At 41.2% G+C, this 21476-nt stretch overlaps 1 protein-coding gene across 5 annotated transcripts in view; it reads left to right on the top strand.

Moving 5' to 3' along the window:
* Rrp42 (exosome complex component Rrp42) overlaps positions 1 to 21476 on the top strand; it is a 94034-nt gene that overhangs the window by 19008 nt on the left and 53550 nt on the right. For 2 of the 5 annotated variants that reach the window (XM_067777040.1, XM_067777039.1), the window contains exon 5: positions 9363 to 9603. The exons of the other annotated variants lie outside the window; for them this stretch is intronic. In XM_067777040.1, coding sequence (XP_067633141.1) covers positions 9363 to 9544 — 182 coding nt within the window. In that variant the 3' untranslated portion in view covers positions 9545 to 9603. Of the gene's footprint in view, positions 1 to 9362; positions 9604 to 21476 lie in introns of those variants that run through there. 5 annotated transcript variants of the gene reach the window in all.

The following is a 21476-nucleotide window of genomic DNA, read 5'->3' as shown; positions in this document are numbered from 1 at the left end:
GCCGCAATCAACCAAGATGTTGCGTTTGTAAATATGAAGGAACTTCAGACGTGGCAATTGAAGTTTATTACGCCTTGCCCATTCTCATACAAAATTTCGCGAAGTACTGTTATAAACATTAGCAGTGTTTTTTTTACAGTTTTTTTTAGTTTGCGCATGAGAAAAAGGCCTATCCTCACTTAGATAATGCTTAGGATACCCATCTAGCGGCAGTGGTTAAAAAACTAGTTACAGCTACAGGGTGTACCGAAAAGCGGAGACACAACCCTCTGTTGTATTTCTGTGTATAACATATAGGTGAATCAGTTGTGATAGATAGTGGACGCGCATAGAATACATGTTAGCTATCATCCGGTGGCAAAATCCTGAGCCAGATAAATAGTTTTGCATGTAAATGCAACAAAAACGATTTGAGCCAGATAAATCCAGATAGAAGTCTGGTTCAATTTGTGAGCCAGATAATTTGTTAATTACTTCTTTTTAGGTTGGCAACGCGGCCTTTTATATACCTACTTTTTCAAAAATAGATGTCGCTGCTTAGCCTTTCGCCGTATGAGTTAAATGAAAAACAGCGGCGACATCTGCCAATCACGGTGCTGCTGGAAGGTAGTGGGGGGGGGGGGGGGGGCGCTAAGGCGCAGACTACGGGACGTCCTATGGCGTGAACAGCAAGGAGCCACAAAAGATTTATAAAAGTTACGTGGACGTCTGGTTTTAGGATCTAGCCCAGAACAACCTGTCCGATGCAACCATCCCTTACACCAGACACACTGACAAGAGTATGACCGTCCTAAAAAGATTCTTTTCCGGCAGATGCAGCAAAACCATTTCTCAGGACCGGGATCAGGAGACGGGCCCGGATTGGGTTCGATATCTTCCCGGAGCAAGAGAATATGGAGCAGCCGCGCTGCAAGGAGCTGCTGGGAATGACAATTTGTGGGAGGGACGCAACAAATTAAATGGGGTTACACTGAAATGGCAGTCCTTCGTCGGGAAAAATCCCGAGTCGCTCCGGTACATAGCACCGACGGTCTTGGGAAGCGGTTTTATGCTTGTCATATTTATCGTCTTGAAAGAACTCAAAAAGTATTTATTAAGTACGCTCTACGTCCCCTCCATTTTTGATCTTCCTTTTCCTTCCTATGAATCCAAATGTTTGCTTATCAATCTGAAGACTCTGGAACTGCAGGAGAACTTTTCTCTCTCTAATATTTGTTTTTAATTTAATACGTGGGGCTGTTGATTGCCCCTACCTTTTAGAACGTGTTTTCTTTGCTATTCCACATATATGCTTAAGAAATAATGCATATTTTTTTTGTGGGGTTGGCAAGAACTAACTTTGCTGCAAATGCTCCTCTTTCCAGAGTTTATCTTGCTCTAAAATTCTTCAGTTTTGGATTTCTCCTACTCTGAAAATACTTTTAAATTGTTACTTAACCAAATATTAAATTAGTGCGTAAGTCTCTATATATGTCATTAGTCTGTAAGAAATGTAACCATTTCAAGATGAGTAAATAAATCCTAATATATAAAAATCCCCGGGCCCGGGGTTTCTGAGGGGGCCCACGATTTAGGGGTACTATGAAATTTTTTTTTAAATCAGGAGAGTCTTTAGTTGTTCCATGTGCAATTTTTGAGCCGAATTTCAAAAGCAACGAAAATCTGCACTTCGTTTTAATATTATAGTGAAGTGTGAAAAATAAAAATCTATATATATAAAAAGAAAGGCTAAAATGTGTGTTGGTTGCTCGCCGGTGTTTGAAGAGTTGCGTCGGTCGATTTTATTCAAACTTTCACACAAGTTGCGTAAACCTCACGCGGTGGTTACTACATAGGTTTGGTTGCGATCGACGTACAGGGTCTCGACATATAGGCCGAAACGTGGACCCGAGTACCCCTAGAATGTGTTTATAGAATATGGATAACAAATGAAAGCTGTTGATGATTGCTTTAGTAGAGGGTAATTTTCATACCCCTGGGTGACTAGAGTCTCGAGATATAGGCCAAAACGTGGGTCAGTGAATGCCTAGACAGTGTTTATACAATATGGATATCAAATGAAAGCTGTTGATGAGTGCTTTAGTACAGAGTAATATATTATCCAGAGACGGACTGGGACTGGGATTAGGACTAGGACTGGGACTGAGACTCGGAGTGGGACTGGGACTGGGACTGGAATAAAATACATACCACCCTCTGGGACAGGCAATAAGGGATGCAGAAGAATGAGAAGAAATTGAGAGAAGAGAAAAGAGAGAAGGAGATTGAGAAAGAGAAAGAATGAGACGAAGGTGGAGATAGATGAAAAAGACGGAGGGAGGAGTGAATAAAAGAATTAGGAAAAAGTGAAGAGGGGAGAGGGCAGAGTCAGGCGGAAAAAGCTTATTAAAATGTATGCAGATAGGCCAAATTTAGGGCAGAACAACGTCTGCCGGGTCGCACCGATATGTCTTGACGTTCCAGGACGCTGTCCCTACAGCCGATGTCGGGATCAAATAGATTATATTGCACTGAGTGGTGGGTGATAAATGCGAGTCCGCCTCCATTTCCGCTCTCGCGATCTTTTCTATTGACCTTGTACCCAGAGCATGTCTGCAAAGCATATCTTGCCGTCAGTTTTGTTTCCTGGATCGCAGCAATGCGAATGCTGTGCCTCTTCATAAAATCGACTTTCTCCATGTTCTTCCCAGTTAACCCATTCAGTTTAACAACAGTATTTTTAAGTGCAACGGCGAAGACGTCGTCGCTCTGGGGGCAAGTGACGGCTGGCTGCGCCAGGGTTGAGGGAGGCTAGGTCGCAAGTGGGGGCCCTGAGACTGGGTGTCCTTGGCCAAGCATCTCGAAACATGGCCCGATGACACCCGTCGGGGGTTGCCGTCGCTGAGACCAGAACATCTAGGAAAGTGGCACCGGCCAAGGCGCAAACAACGGGACGCCTTTTGGGCGTGAACAGCAAGGTGCCACAAAATATTTGTAAAAATGACGGGGTCGACGAGTGTTGGGATCTAGCCCAGAACATCCCGTGTGATGCCATCCCTTACACGTGACACACTGGCAAGAGTGTGATCGTCCTAAAAATATTCGTTTCCGGCACACGCAGCAAAACCATTTCTCTGGACCAGGATCGGGTACTGGTCCGGCACACGCAGCAAAACCGTTTCTCCGGACCGGGATCAGGAACTGGCCTCGGATTGGGTTCAATACCATCCCGGAGCAAGAGAATATGGAGCGGTCCCGCTGCAAGGATCTGCTGGGAGGATGAAAATTTGTGGAAGGTTAGGTTAGGTTGAACTGGCCGGTCTATAAAGACCTCACATGGACTGAATGTGTCCATAGTGTTACCAGAATTTTTTTAACGACCAAACGGAAGAACCCCAATCAGGTGCCAGGACATATCTTATAGAATAACTCCGTCCTCTTGGCAAATAATAGCAGTTTTCTACGACTCAGCTTAATTGCTGCCTCCAGATCTGGCAACTCTGCCGCCCCTAAGTAGGTACGCATGCGGAAAAGATGGCTATTCTGTATAACGACTACTGCAGGAGCTGGCCCGATGACACCCGTCGGGGGTTGCCGTCGCTGAGACCAGAACATCTAGGAAGGTGGCACCGGCCAAGGCGCAAACAACGGGACGCCTTTTGGGCGTGAACAGCAAGGTGCCACAAAATATTTGTAAAAATGACGGGGTCGACGAGTGTTGGGATCTAGCCCAGAACATCCCGTGTGATGCCATCCCGTACACGTGACACACTGGCAAGAGTGTGATCGTCCTAAAAATATTCGTTTCCGGCACACGCAGCAAAACCATTTCTCTGGACCAGGATCGGGTACTGGTCCGGCACACGCAGCAAAACCGTTTCTCTGGACCGGGATCAGGAACTGGCCTCGGATTGGGCTCAATACCATCCCGGAGCAAGAGAATATGGAGCGGTCCCGCTGCAAGGATCTGCTGGGAGGATGAAAATTTGTGGAAGGTTAGGTTAGGTTAGGTTGAACTGGCCGGTCAATAAAGACCTCACATGGACTGAATGTGTCCATAGTGTTACCAGAATTTTTTTAACGACCAAACGGAAGAACCCCAATCAGGTGCCAGGACATATGTTATAGAATAACTCCGCCCTCTTGGCAAATAATAGCAGTTTTCTACGACTCAGCTTAATTGCTGCCTCCAGATCTGGCAACTCTGCCGCCCCTAAGTAGGTACGCATGCGGAAAAGATGGCTATTCTGTATAACGACTACTGCAGGAGCTGCAAAGATCAAAATGCCAGGGAGACAGTAGAACACTTTATGTGTAAATGCCCGGCTCTAGCTAGAGCCCGACTAAGGTTCCATGGAACCCCGTTTCTAGAAGACCTCAGAGGTTTATCTGTGATAGCATTCCCGAATATTCTTATTTTATCAACAACTCTGGCTGGTTGTAATACATTGACCGTAACATTCCGTAGGTTTTAGACAAGTTGCATGGCATCAAAACGGCTTTAAATAGCTACTTGGGCGACCAGGGTCGCAGCCATTTCACCTAGCAACCTACCTACCGCCCTTAATAGCTGGTGTCTTGACCTGGCAAGCGGAGGACATGAATACAGTACGTGCTCAACCGTTTCTTCCTGCATCTCACACTTCCTACACTTGCTGTTACTGACAAGACCTAACTTATGAGCATGTGACGCCAGAAGACTGTCTTCTCTCTTCAGAGATATGAGCCACTTTGTGAGTCTAATATCGTAGGCTTTGCACATGATCTTAGAAATTTTGTAGACAAGACCTAACTTATGAGCATGTGACGCCAGAAGACTGTCTTCTCTCTTCAGAGATATGAGCCACTTTGTGAGTCTAATATCGTAGGCTTTGCACATGATCTTAGAAATTTTGTAGCCCCACGCTTTTGTCCACGCCTTTCCTGCTTGATGGATCATATGCAACTCCTGTCTCCTTTTGATTTCTCCCAAACGGATTGGGACGTCAATCGTAGACTCGGCGAGTGTTGCACCCTCCTTTGCCAACTCATCGGCCATTTCGTTACCTTCCATCCCTTTATGACCGGGAACCCAGTAAAGATGTATGGTTCGGCGTTTCCAATGCATCTTTGCATTCCAGAATACTTCTTGATGAAGTACTGTGTGAGATTATTGCCTTAATCGCAGCCTGACTATCAATATATATATTGACGTGACCGCAGCTTAAGCACGTTTCCTCCAGAATTTCTGCTGCTTTCATTGCTATAATTTCCGCCTGAAAAACACTGCAGACCCAATCCTTCCATTAATTTGGAACCATCCGTATACACGTGTATATTATGTTCTATCATTTCTGCACCCCGGCACCAACCCTCAGAGATATTGATCTTTTTCGAAGATCAGGCACGGGACCATATATTCCGTTTGCCCGATATAAGATGGCGCTATACTGCTGTGGCCATAAGGCCTGCACTCAAGCTGCCCCTAGGCCTTAAGCCTTTTTGCAATTGCTAACGCGATGTTTTTGGCCGTTATGTCTGCAGGCGGTATGTGTAGAGTGGCATGCAATGCTGCTGTCAGGCTAGTTTTTAAGGCTCGCGTTATGCTAGTCATTGATACTCTGCATACCCTCTCAAGTTTTTTGGTATACGTACTTTTTTGTGTGGCTGTCCACCAAACAAGAACCCCATAGTAAAGTATGGGTTTGACAATTGCCGTAAATACCCAATTAGAGAGTTTGGGTGATAGGCCCCACGTGCATCCTAGCATCCTCTTGTTGTTGTTGTTGTAGCGATTAGGTTACTCCCCGAAGGCTTTGGGGAGTGTTATCGATGTGATGGTCCTTTGTCGGATACAGATCCGATACGCTCCGGTAACACAGCACCATTAAGGTGCTGGCCCGACCATCTCGGGAACGATTTATATGGCCACATTAAACCTTCAGGCCATCCCTCCCTCCCCACCCCCCAAGTTTCATGAGGAGCTTGGGGTCGCCAGAGCCTCGTCTGTTAGTGAAACGGGATTCGCCGCTCGAAGGTGAGGTTGACAATTGGGTTGGAGAAGCTATATATTGCGCTACACAACCCCTTGAATCCCCTAGCATCCTCTTGCATGCATAGAGTGCGGAGGCTTTCTTCGCTCTCTTTTCCACATAGAGTTTCCACGAAACTTACTATCTAGTATAACTCCTAGATACTTTGTGCTTTATTTTTCTTGCAGCGTTACCCCTCCAAGCTAAGGCTTAGTCCAATTAAGAACCTTATACTTCTTAGTAAATAATACTAAATCGCTTTTTCCGTGTTGGAAGTTAACCCGACTCCAGATGCCCAGGCATGTACATCCCGAAGTACCCGATCCATCCGACAGCTGATAATTGTTAGGCATCTGCCGCTTAAAATGACAGAAACGTCGTCTGCATATGTCGTAAGTTTGACTGGTCCTCCCTAGAACCGCCTAAGCAATTGGTTTAAAACCAGCGTCCACAACATTGGTGATAAAACCCCACCCTGGGGCGTTCCTTTGTTTACAGATTTGTTGCCTCGCACAGACCCCACTGCGATGTGATCATTCTGCAGCTTAACATGGAACCGCTCAAATTTGCAAAAGCTGGTTGAACTTCAGTCGAGTTTATACTGTCCATGATTGCTCTTTTCGAGACATTGTTAGTTAGTTAGTTATTTATTTATTACGGCTTAAAGCCTAATTCAAGATACAAATAGTACTATTCTTTCTTATAAGAAGAGTTTTACAAAATTCATATAATTTTGCCTTAAAAACTAAGATTTCATTGCAGTTTTTATTTTCCAATGGGAGCTCGTTGTAACCCTTTAGGCCTTTGTAAAATATGTTTTGCTTATCTATTTCTGTTCGAAAAAATGGCAATTTAAAATTATGTCTATTTCTAGTATTTATATTGTGTGTTTGCTCCACTAGAACTACGTTACTACTTAAATATTCAGGTACATTTCCATGTTTTATATTAAATATCAATTTCATGGTATGAAAATAAATTTTTGCTTGACACTCAACCAGTTCAACTTTTTTAACATATCAGCCGTTCTAGCATCTCTACGGTTTTTAAGAATAAACCTCATACATCTATTTTGAAGCTTTTGTAGCTTATCAATTTTTTTGTCCGCTATTATGAATAATATCGATGGGCAATACACAAAATGTGGTTCAATAATAGATTTATAAATAATTATTTTATATTTTTCTTGTATATACTTTGAGAGCTCCTGCAATGTTCAGAAAAACACCTAGTGTTCCAGGGCCTTCTCGATATTCATAACCACCCTATGCAATGCAGTATCGGCTGACTTGCCTTTTGCATATTGTGTTGAAGAGAATAATTCTTCGTTCATTTTTGATTTTATATACACATCTATCTGGCTTTTCTCGCTTTCGGTACTCGACCCGTTTTCCAAGATTTCGGGACGTGGTTCAGTTTTTTGCAACCCTCAAAGGTTATTCTTAGTATTCTATAATTGTTCCACCGGCCATCGGCAGCAAAGCAGGGAATATCCCATCTGGGCCCGGAGATTTGAACATAGCAAACGTTTTTATTGCCCATTCAATTTTGGTATTTGTCACCAATCCTGGTACCTCTCGCTCCGTATTAGGACTGTAGACGTGGTTACATAACTCTTCCGCATCCTCTGCTTATGGGAATTGTGTGTTAAGTAGTGCATCAAGGGACTCTTCTCTACTGTGTGATCATTCCCCGTCGTCCTTTTTTATCAGTCCCTGGACTGGATCTCCTTTAGATGGGACTTTCATCAGTCTCGCCGTTTCGCTGAAGGATTATATGTCGGCACAGAAATTCTTCCATGAAACCCGCTTTGACCTGTTGGATTTCACGTTTATAGATCCTCAACTGTATTCGTCCCAGCACTCCTCACTTTCCGGAACGTCTGCTAACTTAAATATCTTTTTTACCAGCCCTCTAAGAAGATTCAGCTCCTTACTACACCATGGTGGCTTTGCTTTCCCCTTGAATCTTCTCAGAGGACAAGCTCTGTTGTACGCAGTTGTCAGCTCCTTTGATAAGAAGTTGTTGCACTCCTCCAACTCCCCTACGGCGGCAACTTCCAATCTTCCTGATACACATTTATGAAATTTGTACCAGCCCTCTTTAGGGGGATTCTGAAGCTGATATATGCATGGTCTGAGAATGATAACTTGTCAAGGACTCTCCATTCATACCCCGATATATCCTGCTCAGAGCTCAATAGATATAAATGATATCAAGCACATTGCTTGACCAGCATATGGAGGCACGCAACCCCTATTGGCCACATGTAGACAACTCTGTAGTATGCAACAAAAAAAGGACTCGCCTCTATCATTAATATCGTAGCCTCCCCATACGCTGTGATGCTAATTCGCATCCGCGCCTATGACAAGCCGTTCTCTTCACCCTTCTTGATCCACCAGCCTTTTGAACTCCTCTGATGGGGCTTCCACGTCATGTGCCATGTAGCAGGATGCCTTCTATTGCGACTACCGCTAGGTCTTCGGTGCTGAAGTTAGATAGCATGCACGAGTATAGGTGTTTCCTTACAATGGCTGCAGCTCTAACCCTGCTCTCCGTCTTTGCGTAATAAACGCTGAATTCGCGAGCGCTGAGCCCAGAAACCTTTCCTCCAGATCAGAGCCATGGGTCATGTATCAGCGCCACATCAAACGTCCCTCCTCAATAGTCAGGAGGAGCTCGCTCGATGCCACTTTACTGTGGGGTTGGGTTCAATACCCTCCCGGAGCAGGAGAATATGGAGCAGTCCCGCTGCAAAGATCTGATGGGAGGATGAATATTGTGGGAGGTACGCAACAAATAAATAAATAAATAAATGGTAATACACTAAAATAACAGCCCTTGGTCGGGAAAAATCCCGAGTAGCTCCGGTGCATAGAACCTGCTGCCTTGGGAAGCGAAGCCGATAGATATTATGTTATTGTGCTTAGTCGGGTATGAGAGTTACTATGTTAGTGAGTTTGCTTTGTTAGTTCCCTGCCCCTGCTGCTGCCTGGCAGGCTGGAATGCCAGAGGTCGAAAAATAATACGGTTTTCACCACTGAGCAGCGCATTGATATCAGGGCCATAGCCTCTCTGACATCAGGTACCAGGAGAAATATAGATGTTCATTATTTCAAAGTTAACATAGCCTGACCGGATAGTTATGACATTTCTTTCTATGTTTTTGTGGCTGATGTTGGGATGAAATAGATTGTATTGCATGGTATGTTGGCGACAAATTGAGACCTCCACCACTACCATTATAATTTTATTTCTAAAGTAATCATCTCTGGTTATTATCAATGTAGAGGTATTACACATATGGTATATACAATATTGTACAAGTTTAAATGCTGTGATATTATTTTTTTATTTATATAACTATAGGTTTTATGTCAAATGTTCATACGATAGGGGAAGGATCATTACATAAGGATACCATGCATAACTGCATACTGCTTGGTTTATCTGCGGCTGAAGATTTAAATAAGGAATTACTTAAAGCATTGAGGATTGAAGAGGAACGTGTTGGTTCCAAAAGGAGAACAACTGTAGGTTTTTTGAAATAATTATCTAATATAACTGATCTATTTATAATAAAGTTTGAATACATCAATATTGTAACGAATTCTGTGAAATTCCTGATAATTATTACCTTCTGCTAACGTTAGAATCGCTGAACTGTCTAAAATATTCAGTATTACAAGATGGTCTTTATTAGACTACTTTGGGAGTGCTTCACAATTACAATTATACTTCACTAATAGCGTGTTTAAATCAAACTGAGTACTGATTCCTCAGCTTGCGCTGTTTTATACTCTCGGTTACCTTGTTCGCCCATTTCTCCTAAAGTCTAGTCATTTCACGAACATGCCTTCTAGAACAGTTGTATCTCATGCTTGGTTATTTAGCTATATACATTTATATCTGTAGTATATATTTTTCTTCTAGCTATATGCGTGTGAATGTGTGAGCAACAGCTTCTGCTCTTTTCTGCTGACTACATACATATGTATGTGTATGTGAAATAATCTCTTCGCTTCGAGCTGCTGATTATGTGTGTGGAATAGTCTTCGTTGCCTTGTACATAAGTGTGGCTGCTTGCTTTTTTTGTTGTTGTGATTATTTTTTGCTGACATCATAATGATACTAATATTCGCCACACTGCCCTCCACCCAAGTCTAATCGTCCCGATTAGACAAGTTTTCCGATCTAAACGCTGCTATCCTACAAATGAACCATTTTCATTTTGTTTCGTAGTTTGCCAATGATTTGTATGCGGTCACCTGCATCGTTGATCCGTTTTACAACTTTGTATATGCCGTCCCAGTTACACTGAAATTTTGGGGACAAACCCTTTTTTGTTGTTGTTGTAGCAGTGCTTCGCCCCACCTAACAGCCGCGACCGATCACAAATTGTCATCAATATCCTCTAACGGGAGTCCAAGGAAACTTGCTGTTTCAACACGGGTGGACCATAAGGAAAGGGGTGTTAGAGCCGTTGGTTCCACATTACAATTAAAGAGATGGTTGGTGTCATGTGGGGACACATTGCAAGCGGGGCATACATTTTGTATGTCGGGGTTGATTTTGGATAGGTAAGAGTTTAACCTGTTACAGTATCCAGAACGAAGTTGAGCAAGAGTGACACGCGTTTCCCTGGGGAGTATGCGTTCCTCTTCCGCGAGTTTTGGATACTTTTCTTTGAGTACTGGATTCACCGGACACCAAGGACCTGCTTGTGTTTTTTCGCTTCATACGGTTGGGTTCTCAAGTGCCGTATTTCCTCAAAATGTTACGGAGATGACTCCTTAAGCCCCTAGGAGGTGCTGGTTCATCAATCAGATGTCTGTTGGGATGCTCAGTCCCTGGACTGGATCTCCTTTAGATGGGACTTTCATCAGTCTCGCCGTTTCGCTGAAGGATTATATGTCGGCACAGAAATTCTTCCATGAAACCCGCTTTGACCTGTTGGATTTCACGTTTATAGATCCTCAACTGTATTCGTCCCAGCACTCCTCACTTTCCGGAACGTCTGCTAACTTAAATATCTTTTTTACCAGCCCTCTAAGAAGATTCAGCTCCTTACTACACCATGGTGGCTTTGCTTTCCCCTTGAATCTTCTCAGAGGACAAGCTCTGTTGTACGCAGTTGTCAGCTCCTTTGATAAGAAGTTGTTGCACTCCTCCAACTCCCCTACGGCGGCAACTTCCAATCTTCCTGATACACATTTATGAAATTTGTACCAGCCCTCTTTAGGGGGATTCTGAAGCTGATATATGCATGGTCTGAGAATGATAACTTGTCAAGGACTCTCCATTCATACCCCGATATATCCTGCTCAGAGCTCAATAGATATAAATGATATCAAGCACATTGCTTGACCAGCATATGGAGGCACGCAACCCCTATTGGCCACATGTAGACAACTCTGTAGTATGCAACAAAAAAAGGACTCGCCTCTATCATTAATATCGTAGCCTCCCCATACGCTGTGATGCTAATTCGCATCCGCGCCTATGACAAGCCGTTCTCTTCACCCTTCTTGATCCACCAGCCTTTTGAACTCCTCTGATGGGGCTTCCACGTCATGTGCCATGTAGCAGGATGCCTTCTATTGCGACTACCGCTAGGTCTTCGGTGCTGAAGTTAGATAGCATGCACGAGTATAGGTGTTTCCTTACAATGGCTGCAGCTCTAACCCTGCTCTCCGTCTTTGCGTAATAAACGCTGAATTCGCGAGCGCTGAGCCCAGAAACCTTTCCTCCAGATCAGAGCCATGGGTCATGTATCAGCGCCACATCAAACGTCCCTCCTCAATAGTCAGGAGGAGCTCGCTCGATGCCACTTTACTGTGGGGTTGGGTTCAATACCCTCCCGGAGCAGGAGAATATGGAGCAGTCCCGCTGCAAAGATCTGATGGGAGGATGAATATTGTGGGAGGTACGCAACAAATAAATAAATAAATAAATGGTAATACACTAAAATAACAGCCCTTGATCGGGAAAAATCCCGAGTAGCTCCGGTACATAGAACCTGCTGCCTTGGGAAGCGAAGCCGATAGATATTATGTTATTGTGCTTAGTCGGGTATGAGAGTTACTATGTTAGTGAGTTTGCTTTGTTAGTTCCCTGCCCCTGCTGCTGCCTGGCAGGCTGGAATGCCAGAGGTCGAAAAATAATACGGTTTTCACCACTGAGCAGCGCATTGATATCAGGGCCATAGCCTCTCTGACATCAGGTACCAGGAGAAATATAGATGTTCATTATTTCAAAGTTAACATAGCCTGACCGGATAGTTATGACATTTCTTTCTATGTTTTTGTGGCTGATGTTGGGATGAAATAGATTGTATTGCATGGTATGTTGGCGACAAATTGAGACCTCCACCACTACCATTATAATTTTATTTCTAAAGTAATCATCTCTGGTTATTATCAATGTAGAGGTATTACACATATGGTATATACAATATTGTACAAGTTTAAATGCTGTGATATTATTTTTTTATTTATATAACTATAGGTTTTATGTCAAATGTTCATACGATAGGGGAAGGATCATTACATAAGGATACCATGCATAACTGCATACTGCTTGGTTTATCTGCGGCTGAAGATTTAAATAAGGAATTACTTAAAGCATTGAGGATTGAAGAGGAACGTGTTGGTTCCAAAAGGAGAACAACTGTAGGTTTTTTGAAATAATTATCTAATATAACTGATCTATTTATAATAAAGTTTGAATACATCAATATTGTAACGAATTCTGTGAAATTCCTGATAATTATTACCTTCTGCTAACGTTAGAATCGCTGAACTGTCTAAAATATTCAGTATTACAAGATGGTCTTTATTAGACTACTTTGGGAGTGCTTCACAATTACAATTATACTTCACTAATAGCGTGTTTAAATCAAACTGAGTACTGATTCCTCAGCTTGCGCTGTTTTATACTCTCGGTTACCTTGTTCGCCCATTTCTCCTAAAGTCTAGTCATTTCACGAACATGCCTTCTAGAACAGTTGTATCTCATGCTTGGTTATTTAGCTATATACATTTATATCTGTAGTATATATTTTTCTTCTAGCTATATGCGTGTGAATGTGTGAGCAACAGCTTCTGCTCTTTTCTGCTGACTACATACATATGTATGTGTATGTGAAATAATCTCTTCGCTTCGAGCTGCTGATTATGTGTGTGGAATAGTCTTCGTTGCCTTGTACATAAGTGTGGCTGCTTGCTTTTTTTGTTGTTGTGATTATTTTTTGCTGACATCATAATGATACTAATATTCGCCACACTGCCCTCCACCCAAGTCTAATCGTCCCGATTAGACAAGTTTTCCGATCTAAACGCTGCTATCCTACAAATGAACCATTTTCATTTTGTTTCGTAGTTTGCCAATGATTTGTATGCGGTCACCTGCATCGTTGATCCGTTTTACAACTTTGTATATGCCGTCCCAGTTACACTGAAATTTTGGGGACAAACCCTTTTTTGTTGTTGTTGTAGCAGTGCTTCGCCCCACCTAACAGCCGCGAACGATCACAAATTGTCATCAATATCCTCTAACGGGAGTCCAAGGAAACTTGCTGTTTCAACACGGGTGGACCATAAGGAAAGGGGTGTTAGAGCCGTTGGTTCCACATTACAATTAAAGAGATGGTTGGTGTCATGTGGGGACACATTGCAAGCGGGGCATACATTTTGTATGTCGGGGTTGATTCTGGATAGGTAAGAGTTTAACCTGTTACAGTATCCAGAACGAAGTTGAGCAAGAGTGACACGCGTTTCCCTGGGGAGTATGCGTTCCTCTTCCGCGAGTTTTGGATACTTTTCTTTGAGTACTGGATTCACCGAACACCAAGGACCTGCTTGTGTTTTTTCGCTTCATACGGTTGGGTTCTCAAGTGCCGTATTTCCTCAAAATGTTACGGAGATGACTCCTTAAGCCCCTAGGAGGTGCTGGTTCATCAATCAGATGTCTGTTGGGATGCTCAGGTTTCTGGGTATTCAACAGGAACTGTTTGGTCAGCATCTCATTTCTCTCCCAGATGGAGAGTATTTTCGCCTCATTATGCAGATGGTGTTCTGGGGACATAAGAAGACAGCCCGTGGAAATTCTGAGAACAGTATTTTGGCAGGCCTGTAGCTTCTTCCAGTGGGTAATTTTTAGGCTTGGCGACCATATGGGCGACGCGTAGCACGTAATCGGCTGGCTAATTGCTTTGTATGTGGTCATGAGCGTTTCTTTATCTTTTCCCCAGGTACTGCCAGCGAGGGATTTGAGGATTTGTTTACGGCTCTGAATTCTCGGAACAATTGCGGCGGCGTGCTCACCAAAATGTAGATCCTGATCAAACGTCACACCCAAGATTTTGGGGTGTAGGACAGTCGGTAGCGTGCCATCGACGTGGATGTTCAAAATGGTCGACATTTGGGACGTCCATGTTGTAAATAAGGTCGCGGGAGATTTAGTCGGTGATAATGCCAGGTTTCGCGAGGCGAAAAAACTGGAGAGATCAGGGATGTAGCCGTTTATTTTATTGCATAGCTCATCGATCTGTGGGCCTGGGCCTGTGGCCATTATTGTGCAGTCATCGGCGTAGGAAACGATTGTGACTCCTTCCGGTGGTGAAGGTAACTTAGATATGTAGAAATTAAACAAAAGTAGGGATAGGACACCACCCTTGTTTAATTCTCCTTGGTTTTGATGTTTCGTTTCTAAATTGCACCGATGCCTGCCGACCACCCAGATAATTTGCGGTCCACCTTTTAAGACATGGGGGAAGGGTAGACACTTCCAGGTCTTGCAGTAACGAGCCTTCGTTGACCGTATAAAAAGCTTTTGATAGGTCTAGCGCTACGAGTACTGTTCTATGGTGGGGGTTTTGATTTAAACCGCAATTTATCTGGGTGCTAATGGCATTTAGCGCGGTGGTAGTGCTATGGAGTTTTCTGAAGCCATGCTGATGAGCTAGCTGCAAATTTGCTTGAAAATAAGGGAGCAAAATGGCTTCAAGCGTCTTTGCTACTGGCGATAGGAGAGAAATCGGACGATACGACTCTCCTATGTTAGCTGATTTACCAGGCTTTAGTAGCGGGACCACCTTAACCATTTTCCATTTCTCGGGTATGAAAAAGGTGGAAAGAGACAGGTTGAAGACATGCGCTAAATATTTGAAACCCTCTTTCCCAGGGCTTTTAAGCATCGGCATGGCTATGCCGTCTGGGCCCACTGCTTTGGATGGTTTAGCGCGACCAATGGCGTCCTCAACCTCTTTAGCGGTGATGGTGATTAGTGACGCGCTGAATTTGTGTTTATGTGCGTGTCTGTTGGCCCTCCGTCTATCTTTGTCGACCGTAGAATGCATTATATATTGTCGGCAGAAAGCGCTCGCGCATTTTTTCGCATCCGACAGCACTTTGTCTCCAAAGGCGATGGAAACTTTGTCTTTGTGCTTAGTCGGATTCGATAGGGACTTTACGGTGGACCAAAGTTTACCCACACCGGTAGAGAGGTTACAACCTCTTAGGTGCTCCTTCCATTTTGCCCGCTTGTGTTCATCCACAAGCAATCTGATGCGTTGGTTTATATCCCTTATTTGGGGGTCGCCTGGATCAAGCTGTCTTATAAGGTCACGTTCTCTCGCTAAGTTTGCGGCCTCCGCCGGGAAGTGGGGCCGGATTTCGGAAATTCTCCCGGCGGGAATGAAATGTGCCGAGGCGGATTCAATGACCTTGCGGAAGGCACGCTCCCCTTGGCGGGCATCAGTCGGGATAGGGAGGGCAGCAAAGCGGTTGTCTGTAAAGGATTTATATTCTTCCCACTTTCCTTTTTTGAAGTTTATGAAAGTGCGTTTTTCAGTGACTATGAAGTCGGCGGTACGCTCAAGCGAAATAAGTATGGGCAGGTGGTCGGATGCCAGTGTTACCATCGGCTGCCAGTTGACGCAGCTTACGAGTTCTGCGCTCACGATTGAGATATCTGGCGAGCTGTGACAGCTTCCTACCATACGTGTGGGGGCGTCTCCGTTTATTGTGCAGAACGTCATTTCTTCTATTTGATCCGCCAACATCTCACCCCTACTGTCCGACCGCAAGTTTGAATGCCATAGATCATGATGGGCATTGAAATCGCCTAAGATAATGCGACTGTTGCCAGTGAGTAAGGCCCTGATATTAGGGAGGTATCCACTGGGGCAACAGGTCGCAGGAGGGATGTAGATGTTGATGATTTCTAGGTTTGCATCGCCTGACCGGACAGATAGGCCTTGACGTTCTAAGACATTGTCCCTGCGGTCGATGCCAGGATCAAATTAAAAGGCGTCCATTTTGGACACCAAAAAAAATGTGCTCCACCCTACACACACTTACACTCACTTACGTTCGTTTCCTTTTTACTTTTCTTTTTTTTAAATAAATGTTTGTTCAAAACTAGGTTTAAAGTTTAATTGTTTTTCTTTATTTGCAATAATTTGTTCGACACACGTTTTAGTTTCTTTATTCTACTTAACTCTCACTTTAATTTCTTGACACTCTTCTTACTTTTTATTTCCATGTCCTAATTTGCCGCTTGTCTATCTAAACTGAATGTATGCCCACGCTGCGTTGCCATTTTTCCTATAGCTGAAGGCAATTGTCGCTGCTGAGTGCAATTGGCATTGCTTTTCAGCAACAGCTGACGGCGTGGCCACTTGCACGCAGGGGTGCATTTTGTTGCGTAAAGCGGGCAAACGCAGTGCGGTTATACCACCCTTCCTTAGAAAAAGAAGAATCTGACAAGTTGATCAGATTTGTCATATTCTTCTTGTTCTCTGACTTTCAAATTGTTTTGGTTGAATGAATGTATGATATTAGGGTGTTCCTCCCCTTTTTTCTCATTCGTTCAATCAGAACAATTTTTTCCTTTCAATATGAAATTTAGTTAATATTAATTTAATTACTTACATGTAATTTGTTTTCTAATTTCTATTGCACTAAATTAATGTATTATATATATTTATTACAAATAGTGCGTGCATTTTAATTTTTGATTTTATTTACATGCAAATTGAAAAAAATTTTTTTGTTTTCGTATATTAATATAAATTTTAATTAGAGATTTCATGCTTCACTAACAGAGTAATGACAATTTAAAATTAGTTACAAGCTAGTTTGTAAATTTGTATGCGAAAAAAATTTTCAGTTTACCTTATTGATTCGGTTTTTGTGAACGGTTTTTTCCTTTTTATTTACTTCATCAAAAACCGAAACATTAACTCCATCAATTTTTGTGACTATATATGGTCCTTGGTAAATGCTTTCATGTTTATTTCTAGGTTCTTTTTGTACTACTACCTTATCGTTTATATTAATAGCTAACGGACGCACCCTCTTATCATGTATATCCTTATTTTTAATTTTGTGTTTATTAATTAAATCTTTTGCTATTTTATGCGTTTTTTGTAGTCTATATTTTACTTCTTTTGCATAATTTTCAACATTGTAAATTGGATCGATTTGTTCCTTTTGAACTTCATTTGGTAAGGTAACATTTCTACCGAATACTAATTCGTATGGAGTAAATCCATTATCAAAAACTGTACTAGGAGTTGTATTATGCAAGAATGTAAAATATTTCAAATAAACGTCCCAATCGGGGAAGTTATCATTTAGAAAAGCTCGTAAATATTCATTAAACACCCGATGATTTCTTTCAATTGTACCTAGGGTTTCATGATGGTAAGCTGTAGAAAAATTATGTTCGATTTTTAGGAGTTTAGTTAATTCAGAGAAAATTTCATTTTTATATTCGGTTCCTAAATCGGTTTTAATTGATTTCATTATGCCATAAATGAGGATGAAACCTTCAAAAATGGCTGTTGCAATTGTTTTTGCCGTCTTATCAGGGATTGATATGGTAACAAGGTATTTGCTTAAGTCGCACATAATAGTAACCGCGAACCTATTTCCATTATTCGACTCAGGCAAAGGTCCTATTGTATCTATAACTACGACATCGAAAGGTTTGCAGGGTGTTGGTGTAAGCACCAAATTTTCTTTGGTTTTTGGCTTGACTTTATTCAAAAGGCATTTTTTGCAATTTTTGACGTATGTGACAATATCACGGGTCATACCTTTCCAATAATATTTCGTACGTATTTTTGCGTAAAGCTTTTTATTTCCGCAGTGACCTCCTGATATCGGGTCATTGTGGTAAATTTCCATTAATTTAAGTTTCTTCTCGTTGTCTGTAACTGTTTCGACCGGTTCTATTAATAGTATTTTTAAATTTTTTAAAATTGAATTCCCTGTACTTTTAAAATTTGAGATAGAAAAATATTTAAATAACTGATCATTTTTTTGCCATTCTGCTTTCTTAATGTTGTGTTTACCAGCTTCTTTTTCAAGCTTCAAAAGTAATTCATCTAATTGCATTATTTTGTTAGTACACACAATATTAAGTAACTCGAGTTTTTTATGTTTTAAATGCGCATATATTTTTAAATTGATTCTATCATTATCGTTGTCATGACATATTTGGCTTTTTATCCTATGAATTTTCTTGGAAAAATTATATGAAAATTTGTCGAATACCTGTAGTTTGACATTTTCTTCGTTTATGTCTTCAGCCGATTGCTGTAATTGTTCCTGACGTTTCATCATAGACCTCGTCTGTACCGCTAAAATTTGGTTATTGGAGTTTTTAAGTTCTTGAATTGAAATTCGCGATAATGCGTCTGCACCTACGTTAGATTTTCCTTTAATATATTCTATGGTGAAGTTATATTCGGACAATTCCAAACGGATTCTGGAAAGTTTCGACGACGGATCTTTCATATTAAATAGATAAACTAGTGGACGATGATCTGATTTAACTTTGAAGTGAGTGCCATAAATATATGCACGAAATTACTTTATTGCAAAATATATTGCCAAAAGTTCTAATTCTATTATTGCTTTATTTTGTTCAGATTTGCTAAAGGATTTTGAAGCAAAACAAATTGGCAAGTCGTTACCATTATGATTTTGACTCAGTATCACACCACAACCTAACTTTGAAGCATCAACCGTAATTAAAAATTCTTTGGTGAAATCTGGATGTTGTAAAAGTTTTGGAGAAATCAGACTTTTTCTAAGTTTTTCGAAAGCTAACTCACATGCCGTATCCCAATTAAATTCAACCTTTTTTCTACTCAAACGATTCAATGGAGCTGCTAAAGAAGCGAAATTTGGAATAAATCTCCTATAATAATTTGCAAATGCCACGAATCTTCGGACAGCGTCTTTATCGCGTGGCTTAGGATACCTTTTAATTGCTTCAATTTTTGAATCGTCTGGTAGCAAACCATTTGCTGAGCATTTATGCCCTAAGAAAGTTACTTCAGGTCGGAGAAAATTACACTTTTTTGGGTTAAGTCGCAAGTGGAACTTCCTACAGGCTTCGAAAACTTTTTTTAGATTATTGAGATGATGTGCTTCGCTACATCCAATTACTATTATATCGTCTACATACATGAAGGCTTGGTTGGGTGAAATACCAGAAAATGCAATTGACATCATTCTTGAAAATGAATTTGGAGCTACGTTTAGACCAAATGGTAAAACCTACCATCGAAAAGCTCCGCGGTCAGTACTAAAAGCTGTTATGTCTCTTGAATCTTTGTGAAGTGGGATTTGGTGGAAACCCGAAAAGAGATCTAAAGTAGAAAAGAAATTCGCACGGCCAAGGTTATCTAAAATATCGTCTACGCGTGCCAAAGGAAATTTGTCGGCAATTAACTTTTTATTTACAGCCCTAAAGTCAACGCACATTCTATACGATTTTTGGCCATTTAAGTCTTTTTTCGGTACCAAAATCAAGGGACTGTTATAACTCGAACAACTATTTTCGATCAGATCGTTTTCCAATAATTTATTAACCTGTTTATTTATTTCTTCGCGCTGCGAATAAGGTAGGCGGTAATTTTTAATGTATACTGGCGTCGTATCGTTTAGTCTTAGTTTTTGTTCATAAAAATTGTTTATTGTCATTTTATCGTTGTCTAGCGCAAAAATATCGGAATATTGTAAACATAAGTTAATAAGTTTAGATAGACAAGCGGCAAATTAGGACATGGAAATAAAAAGTAAGAAGAGTGTCAAGAAATTAAAGTGAGAGTTAAGTAGAATAAAGAAACTAAGAAACTAAAACGTGTGGCGAACAAATTATTGCAAATAAAGAAAAACAATTAAACTTTAAACCTAGTTTTGAACAAACATTTATTTAAAAAAAAGAAAAGTAAAAAGGAAACCAACGTAAGTGAGTGTAAGTGTGTGTAGGGTGGAGCACATTTTTATATATTTTTTTGTAGGGTTTTTATAAGTTTTGTATTTTTTTTTTGTAAATTTTTAATTTTTTTTTTAAATTTTTTTTGTATGGGTTTTTGAATGTTTTTAAATTTTTTTTGTGTAATTTTTGGAATTTTAAAAAAAAAAAAATTTTTTTGTAAAATTTTTACATGGTTATATATTTTTTGTTTTAAACTTTTTCGTAACTTTTTTCTTTTTGTACATGTGTATTTTGTTATTATTTCATTTAAATTTTGTGTAACTTTTTGTGGGTTTTTTTTTGGATTGTTAAGTTTTGCGAAATTAAATTTTAGTTCTGCAAGAATTTGTGTGTGTTCAATTCATTTTTAGGTAATAAAATTGATTTTAAATATTTATGATTTAAGGCTGGCTTTTTAAATTTTTAGGTTTTTTTCTTTTTGATTTTTCGTGCCTCTTCACGCCTATGGCCGCCATTGCAAGGCCTGGCGTCACGGTCGCCATAAAAGGCGTCCATTTTGGACACCAAAAAAAATGTGCTCCACCCTACACACACTTACACTCACTTACGTTGGTTTCCTTTTTACTTTTCTTTTTTTTTAAATAAATGTTTGTTCAAAACTAGGTTTAAAGTTTAATTGTTTTTCTTTATTTGCAATAATTTGTTCGACACACGTTTTAGTTTCTTAGTTTCTTTATTCTACTTAACTCTCACTTTAATTTCTTGACACTCTTCTTACTTTTTATTTCCATGTCCTAATTTGCCGCTTGTCTATCTAAACTGAATGTATGCCCACGCTGCGTTGCCATTTTTCCTATAGCTGAAGGCAATGGTCGCTGCTGAGTGCAATTGGCATTGCTGTTCAGGAACAGCTGACGGCGATGCCACTTGCACGCAGGGGTGCATTTTGTTGCGTAAAGCGGGCAAACGCAGTGCGGTTATAAAATATATAATATTGCACAGAGTGGTGTATGATAAACGCGAGACCGCCTCCATTTCCGCTCTCGCGGTCTTTCCTGTGGACACTGTACCCAGAGCAGGTCTGCAATGCAGATCTTGCTGTGAGTTTAGTCTCTTGAATCGCAGCAATGCGGATGTTGTGCCGCTTCATGAAATCGACTATCTCCGTAATCGTCCCAGTTAGTCCATTACAGTTTAACTGCAGAATTCTGAGGTGCATAAGGGGAGAGAGGGGGGGAGAAGACG

This window comes from Eurosta solidaginis, chromosome 3 (assembly GCF_040869045.1).
Source record: "Eurosta solidaginis isolate ZX-2024a chromosome 3, ASM4086904v1, whole genome shotgun sequence".
Lineage (NCBI taxonomy): Eukaryota > Metazoa > Arthropoda > Insecta > Diptera > Tephritidae > Eurosta > Eurosta solidaginis.
Note: the sequence above shows the minus strand (reverse complement) of the source record. Positions and strands in the feature narration are given on the sequence as shown.